The 8,380-nt window shown below is 47.4% G+C and overlaps 1 protein-coding gene across 1 annotated transcript; it reads right to left on the bottom strand.

Annotated features, from left to right (window-relative positions):
• Nucleotides 1-1,853: 1,853 nt before the first annotated feature.
• Nucleotides 1,854-6,968, bottom strand: SYS1 (SYS1, golgi trafficking protein). Its single transcript, XM_012803924.2, has 4 exons — nucleotides 6,756-6,968; nucleotides 6,372-6,536; nucleotides 4,248-4,315; nucleotides 1,854-3,053 (listed from the first exon to the last, which is right to left on the bottom strand). Exons 2-4 carry the CDS (start codon nucleotides 6,531-6,533, stop codon nucleotides 2,813-2,815), a joined length of 471 nt encoding a protein of 156 aa, XP_012659378.1. The 5' UTR covers nucleotides 6,534-6,536; nucleotides 6,756-6,968; the 3' UTR covers nucleotides 1,854-2,812.
• Between the last annotated feature and the right edge of the window lie 1,412 nt (nucleotides 6,969-8,380).

The following is an 8,380-nucleotide window of genomic DNA, read 5'->3' as shown; positions in this document are numbered from 1 at the left end:
CCGTGCCCGGCTCAGAATGAGCTTATTAATGTCACTACTAGAGCCCAAATCTTGGGCTCCTAAATCCTCTGCCAGCTCCAACAAGTAACCTTGGGGAAGTGCCTTAGAGTTTCCTCATCTGTAAGATAGGGATAATGTTATTTCCTACTTCAAAGTGGTGTTGTGAAGACTCACAGAGAACACATGAAGCCCTTAGCCCACTGCTGGATACCTATTAAGCACCCAGTAGATGTCATAAATGGCAACATGTCACACTGCTATTGCCCAATCCTGGCTGGACAATAGATCATCTCTAAAAACTGCTTTTACTGTTGCTTCAGAAATCATAAAAATCTCATTAAGGTCACATTTCTGATCCCCAAATGTCACTCAGCTCAGCTGCTAGTGTACTGGAAAAAAATTCGGCTCCCTAACTTTTGGAAGTTTCCAAAAATTAAGTTAACACTCAAGGTAAAGAGATCTGTCATGATCACCAAGAATGAAGGAAATCCCAGAGGGATTCCAAGCACAGCTGGACCAACCACCACCACAGCTGACCAAGGGAGACAGAAGCCTTATCATGTGCATTCTGATGTCTCTCAAAACAAAGTTAGGTATATGTCTGTAGAGTTTGTTGTTGAGGGGGAAATCCACCAACCCAGGGAAAGTCATCTCAGCTGGCCTTACCTCCCAGACCTTGCAGCCAGGACTACAGTGTCCCATTAACAAGCTTCTGCCTTCTAGCCTAGCCAGAGCCCCTTGAGTTACTGAGGTGCCTCACCCCAGCATTTTCCCAGTCTCTCTGCCCAGTCATATTCACTCCTAAACCTTCATCCTGTCAGCTTCAATTCATTACTCTACCCTGCAGGGCTGAGAGCTGGGTTAGAAAGGCTTCTAAGGCTGGGCAAGGTGGCTCATGCCTGTAATCCTAGCACTCTGGGAGGCAGAGGTGGGTGGATTGCCTGCGTCCCCAGTTCAAGCTCACAGTCTCTATAAAATAGCTGGGCATTGTAGTGGGTGCCTGTAGTCCCAGCTACTCCAGAGGCTGAGGCAAGAGAATTGCTTGAGCCCAGGAGTTTGAGGTTGCTGTGAGCTATGATGCCACAGTATTCTACTGAGGGCAACAAAATGAGACTCTGTCATAAGAGGAAAGAAAAAGGTTTCCTAGAGTGACAGCTAAAGTCATCTGTGTTGGCCAGGTACAACAGCTCACACTTGTAATCCTAGCACTTTAGGAGGCCCAGGTGGGAGAATCACTTGAAGTTAGGATTTTGAGACCAGCCTGAACAAGAGACTTGGTCTTTACAAAAAATAGAAAAAATTGGCCTGGTATTCTGGCAGGAGGCTGTAGTTCTGGCTACTTGGGAGGCTGAGGCAGGAGGATCATATGAGCCCAAGAGTTTGAGGTTGCAGTGACCTAGATGATGCCACTACACTCTAGCCCGCATGACCAAGTGAGACTTTGTCTCAATTAAAAAGCAAAAACAAACAAACCTAAAACCTCATCTGTGTAGCCTTAACACTGAAAGTTAAAAACTAATGGCTGTTTTAGGCAAGCTCCAGAGAAGCCAAAGAACACTGATGGTTTCAATGCAGGAGTGCGTCTAGACCAGTGCACTCCGTTGCCCATGTTCAGGAACCATGGGCAAGTGGGAAAGGAATTTCAAGAGTCATAGATGTTCACTGGAGGTATAGTTAGGAGGCTGCAAAAAGGGACCCAAGTATTTCCTGCAGTTAGTATTTTACCGAATGGAGGAAGGACTCTGGGGTCCAGGAAAGGAAAAGGTGGCCTAATGATTATTTCTAGGTCCCTTGTCTGGCTGTGATCTCTCTCAGCCTCAACCATAGCATTACGAAGTAAGTATAGGCAGAACCGTGGAAAATACTGTATTTAGGTACATAGGAAAGACAGCTGCAAGCTCCTTATAAGAGGAAACTCTACCCTAAAGAAAAATCTTAGCAGCAAATTCCTATCTCCCTCAGTCCATTAGCAGTCCAGCCCAGGTTGGAAGGTTGGGCTTCTTGTCTCTGGGTACCCATCCCTGCCTTCCCACCACAGAATTTCAAATAAGGCAGGAAAAAGAACAAGGTCCAATGGGAGCTGGGTTGCCTGGTCAATACTAGAGAACAGGCATTGTCTCTCTGATGAGGGTTAAAACAGGAGTGATGCTGGGATTCTTCTTTGGGTCCTATGGCCTGCTATGTTGAGAACTGGCAGCAGGGTGGGGACTTAGTAGAGTAATCTGGAAGAAAGTCATGGTTCTTGGATGCACGCTCACATGCATGTAACAGGACACAGGTTGTGCGTTTTCCTTGTGCTTGATGCCTCCATCTGCCATCCTCTCCCTGACAGCAGCCTAATACATTATACCTACATTTCTTTCCGTGGCTATGGATGTGGAAACCAAGTGTTTCTCCAAAATGAACTGCTGTGGTTCGGCAATATGGCAAAGGTAACAGCTGTCCCAGGGAGGTAAGACAGATGATCTGAAGAGTGGTTTGCTCCAATCAGGTATCCTTGATTTTTTTCTTTTAAAAAACAATAGGCTGGTGACAGTTATGGTGGCTCAAGAGTGGCATGGTTCCAATTCTGTTATTACCCTTAAAGAGGTCACTTTCCTGACCTCCCAGATACCAAGGCTTCAGAAGATAGCTGTCATCCTGACTGCTACCTGCCTTCTTGACAGGGTCTCACTGTCTCTCCCACACCAACAGAGAATTTCACATTTCCAGGGTTCCTCTCAGATGTGGGCTGGACCTCATCTGAAGAGTCTGAGCAACCCAAGGTAACGGGGGGGCCCAAGTGCCAGCAGAGTATCCAAAGGGCCCAACTCTAAACATTGGATTTAGGGGCTGAGTTGAGGGGGATTTCCTTGAGCTCCGTCCGCATGCACAGGTACTCCCCGATGACAGCCATGAGCGCAATGCACACAGCTTGGACCAGCCACCAGGTCAGCGCCGAGGGGAAACGGGAGCTGTAGAACCAGCAGCCCAGGAGGTGAAAGAAATGGACAGTGACAGTGAAATCCAGACACTGCTTCCCTCGCCGGACGAAGTACAGCAAGCCCAGGGCACTGTGGGGAGAGGACAGCAGTGAGTTGTCACTGGATTGTCCTGGCTTTAGATTAGGTTATTTTGGGGGGGGGGGGCAATTAAGATGACAACATGGTAATCAGAAGGAAGATAAGTGAGCAAGGCTTACAGAATTCGATGCCTAGGGGAATAGGTTATATCAAGAGTGAATCAGACTGAATAGAAGGAAATAAAACTGCGAACTTGATGATAAATGGCAATTGTCACTAGGGGAGCCTAGAGATTGGTAGGCGCTGTGAAACCCTGCAGCATACATGTTCTAGCTAAAGTAGGGGCAGTACCTACTTGCATCTAGGCAGATCTTGCCATGCTACAAAGTCAGCCTGAGTTATTCTATTATTCAAGAGAAATCAGAAATCTGGATTTTTACATAAAATGGATTAAAATAGCCTGATTTTTAACTAAGTGAAAAAAAAATGTTTTAAAACACCATGTGTGGGCTGAGATCTGTGTAAGCCAAAGAAATCCTATCTGGGACAAAAATTTAGGTCAAAGTTAGCCTGCCAGTTTTTAACCCCCAGTGAAAGGTCAAGAACAATAATAATGTACAAGGCATTGTCCTAAGTACTTCTTGTAAATTAACTTAATTCTTATGAGGTATTACAAGACTCATTTTACTGATGAGAAAATTGGGGCTTAAGATACATTAACTTGTTCAAAGTCCCTAGACTGGTGGTAAAGCTGAGATTCAAAGCCAAGTGAGTCTGCCTCCAGAGCCTGAGACCATCATTATTATGCTAAATTGCCTCTTAAGAGACAGGCAACAGTCATGAGTGATCTTAGACATTAGCTGGTCCAACCCCTTGTGGACAGCTGAGGGAACTGGAGGCCTGGAGAAGACAGAAGTGACTTGGCACACGAACCAAGAATAGAACCGAGTTCCCCTGACTCTCAGTCTGATCCTTTCCTCACCTCACTTCACATCAGGGAAATGATCTGAGGTGGAAGCTGTCTTGCAGGCAGCACATCCATAGCGACGTACAAGTTTTCCAGACAAGTTGAAATACCAATGGCAAGAGCCCCATGATAGAGCTAATTCCAGTATTATCCTCCGCCACTCACTTTAGTCTACCACTCCCCAGGAACAATTACCAGTTTGTCTCATGTCCAAATTTAGGAAACTAGCCCCAGTGCAAAGTCCCCAAAAGGTGGACAGCAAAACTGATGATACTTACCAGGTAAGGGCGTTGAGGACAAAGGACATCATGGAGAGCCGGCCTGGAGGGGTGGAAAAGCCCAGGATCTGAAGGGGAATCACAAATGGAAATATGCTAGAGAAGGGACCTGACACAGAGCCCCATTGGGCTCCAGGATCCCAGCAGCCCTCCTAAGGAACAAGCATTCTTCCCACAGCACAAAACATAATACCTCCCTTCATCTGTAGGGCAGCCTATTCCCAACAAGATGCTTTCACAGACATCCATTATGGTATTTCATTTGATCCTCACAGTAGGGGAAAAAGGATTATTATTCTCATTTTACAAAGGAAGACATAAAAGCTCCCAAAAGTTAATTTGCCCTAAGCGATACAGTAAATAAATGGCAAGATTAAGGTCTAGAACGTAGTTCTGCAAACTATAGCTCTACAGGCCAAGCACCTGCTTTTATAAATAAAGTTTTATTGAAACAAAACTACATCCATTCACATATTTGACTATGGTTACTTCTGTGGTATAATGGTAGAGATGAGTAGTTGTGGCCTAAAATCTTTACTACCTCACCCTTTAAGATCTGCTGACTCTTGGTCTAGAACTTAGGCTGTGTGCATCAGATAGCTCTTCAACAAGGCCCAGGATTCCCACATGCCCTTCCCAGGAGGACAGAGGCTCCTAAGAGACTACTACTGGGCACCTGGTGAGTGTACAACCTCTACTATCCAGCACAATACTACTGGATGCCAGATATGTCTACAACACTTTCAGCTTACAAGGAAAGGCCTTTGACATCTATAATTTTTCTCTTTCTTTCTTTTTTTTTAAATTAAATTTGGTCTCAAACTTCTGGGCTCTAGAGATATTCTCCGGTGGGGATAGACATCCTCCGACCTCAGCCTCTTGAGTTGCTGGGATTATAAACGTGAACCTGGTGCCTGGTGATATCTATAATCTCACATTACCCTTACAACACCTCTTAAAGGCATTATAATTATTATTATTCTTTGTATTCTTTCCTCTTTGGGGATAATAATTCGCTGAAGCACTACTCAGAGAATAAGCAGCAGGAGCAAGAACTCTACCCTAAGTCTACTGGCTCATTATCATACACCACAGCTGCCTCTCAGCTGCAACAACTTACAAGCTTCCATTACACTTTATTTATTTATTTATTTGTAGAGACAGAGTCTCACTTTAATGCCCTCGGTAGAGTGCCATGACATCACAGCTTACAGCAACCTCCAACTCCTGGGCTTAGGCGATTCTCTTGCCTCAGCCTCCCAAGTAGCTGGGACTACAGATGCCCGCCACAACACCCACCTATTGTTTTGTTGCAGTTTGGCCAGGGCTGGGTTTGAACCCGCCACCCTCGCTATATGGGGCCAGTGCCCAACCCACTGAGCCACAGGCGCTTCCCCCCCATTACACTTTATAAAGCACTTTCTTATTCCTAGGCCCAACTGGCCCTCATAACATTTTGTTGATAGTGACATGGCAGGAGCAGTCTGTCAACTTTACAGAAGAGACAAGGCTTAGAAAGGTAAAGCTTCTTGTCCAAGGTCCCACAGATCATATGTTTGAGCCTAGATTAGACCTTAAGCCTTTGTGACTCCAAAGCACAGGCTCTTTGTACTGGGTCCACGACTTCTCTGCTACCAGTCACATGATTTTGCAGACAGGAAAGTAAGTTCAGAGGGGTGACACATTTTCCCCAGGTCACACAACTCGTACGTGGAACAACTAAAGGGATGACTGGCTTATCACAAAGTCCAGGCAGTTTACAACGCATGTACCCCATGAATGCTGTTTATTCACCTCTCTCCCCATTGTGGCACCTGAAAATTTGGGTTCAAAGAAATGAAGTCACTTTCCCAGAGTCTCAGAAAAAGAGATGTATCAGAGTTGCCTCGAACACAGTCCTGTTTATTGGAACATCCACGTGCTTTCCTTTGCACTAACCTGCCCTTCTGTTATCAGTCATCCCATTTTATGGATGGGACAGCTGGGGCTCAGAAAGGTGAAATCCCTTTTCCACGTCCAAAAAGCAATAAGGTGGCCCAGTCAGGTCTAGAGTTCAGTCATGTAAGACCACAATGCCTGTTCGGGGAAACCAAGACCCCACTTGCGCCAGCAGGGAGAACCTACCTCCGCATCGAACATCTGGTCCAGCGAGGGGCTGCTTCGCACTAGCCCGTCCACTAGCGCCAGCCACAGGCCCAACGAGCCGTAATAGACGGCTTGCATGAGGACGATCTGTGACAGGATCAGCAACGGGTCCCACACGTAGCTGCGGAATTGGCCCGCCATCCCCTGCAGGGATACACGCCGGGCCTCAGCCAGCGGTCCGTCGCCATGACAACGTCGCCCAGCCAGAGAAGAGGGACCGGAACCAAGGAGGCTAGCCCATTCCAGGAGCCGGGGGTGGGGGTGGGAGGGGCGGACAGACCCATTCCCGGAGTGAGGGGAAATCCTGCCCAGTACGGCTGCCCGGCCCCCACCCCTACACAAGTTCCTCTGAGGTCCACTCACCAGTGACAGACTAGAGGCTCGAAGAGTCCGAGCGTGGTCTGGCCTCACCTGCTGGTTCCCGAAACAGTGTTGACAGGACCATGGAGGAGAGGCCCTGCTGGCCTAGAGAGGCAGGGATCCAACGACCTCAGCTGTGGGCACAGGCCGCGGAGGAAGGAAGAGTTTCCGGGGACGGTGGCCGAGAGGCGTGGCTGGCATAGCGCAGGCGTAATGGGTACAACCACCTACACGGGATACAGGCAGCCAGGAAGGAAACCATGCACATGCGCAGAATGAAGAGTGAAGGATAACGGAAGTGAGGCACAAACGCCTCAATGGTTTGCGCGCCCTCTAGAGGGGAATTTTGGGGAAAAAAAAAAGGAGGGCGGCAGGCGGAGAGGGAAGGAGCGGCTTAGCCATGGAAACAAATGTTTGGCAGTTAACCAGGTGCTAAACGTTGACTCTATTTTCAGCCTATATTCCAACTTTTTTCCTTATAGTTAAAATCTGTGATTCCTTAACATGAACCTGTAAGCTCTCCCACATGTGATTTTGCCGCTGTTCCCGTTATGGAGACCGCTAAAGGATGAGCCAGAGAAGGAAAGCAACATAATGTCTGAAAGACACCAGAGTTAGTGGCAAAGTAAGGATTCGAATTCTAGTGTTTCGGCTCGGCGCCTGTGGCTCAAGTGGCTAAGGGGCCATCCACAGACACCTAAGTTGGCGGGTTCGAATCCAGCCCGGGCCAGCCAAACAACAATGATGGCTGCAACAAAAACAACAAAAAATATAGCCAGGCGTTGTGGCGGGCGCCTGTGGTCCGAGCTACTTGGGAGGCGGAGGCTTGAGCCCAGGAGTTGGAGGTTGCTGTGAGTTGATGCCACCGCACTCTACCCAGGGCGACAGCTTGAGGCTCTGTCTAAAAAACAAACAAAAAAAAATTCTAGTGTTTTCAACACTACATTGATTTCGCGCCTGCTGGGTGTCAGCCAGATTAGGAAACGTATGAATGAGGCAGCCCTTTCCCTCAGACACAGCCTAATTATATTAGAAGGCAGAGTAGTGGGGGTTCTAAAACGCAGCCATCTAATGGGAAAAAGCACAGGTTCTGACAGCCTACGTGAGCGCAAATCCGGACCCCCCTCCTGCTGCCATGACTGTTTTTTCTCTGTCTTCTCCTTGGAGTTCCAATAGTGACCAGTCAGTAAATTTTATTGAATGAGTCAAGAACAGAGAAAGAGTAAAAGCAAATTGATGACTCACTTTATTCCTTCTCCAGTAAACCCCAAACCTTCATTGATGGTATGTTCTGCCCATCTGCATTGGAAAGAAAGGAAGTTAGCTGGTTCCAGGAAAAGAATCTGAGTTTCAGAGCCAGCTCTGCAGCTTACTAGCTGTGTGACAGCAAGCCACTTCCCCTCTTCATGAAACAGGATTAACGTTTTCTAACATTTACCTCCATTAATTATTTTCCCATTTAAAATATATTTTTTTCAGCTCAGCGCCTGTGGCTCAAGTGGCTAAGGCGCCAGCCACATACACCTAAGGTGGCGGGTTTGAATCCAGCCTGGACCCGCCAAACAACAATGACGGCTGCAACCAAAAAATAGCCGGGTGTTATGGCAGGCGCCTGTGGTCCCAGCTAC

The sequence above is a fragment of the Otolemur garnettii genome, unplaced genomic scaffold (genome assembly GCF_000181295.1).
Source record: "Otolemur garnettii isolate 467f Iridium unplaced genomic scaffold, OtoGar3 scaffold00023, whole genome shotgun sequence".
NCBI classification, from domain to species: Eukaryota; Metazoa; Chordata; class Mammalia; order Primates; family Galagidae; genus Otolemur; species Otolemur garnettii.
The sequence above is the reverse complement of the archived record's forward strand: the minus strand, read 5'-3'. Positions and strand labels throughout refer to the sequence as shown.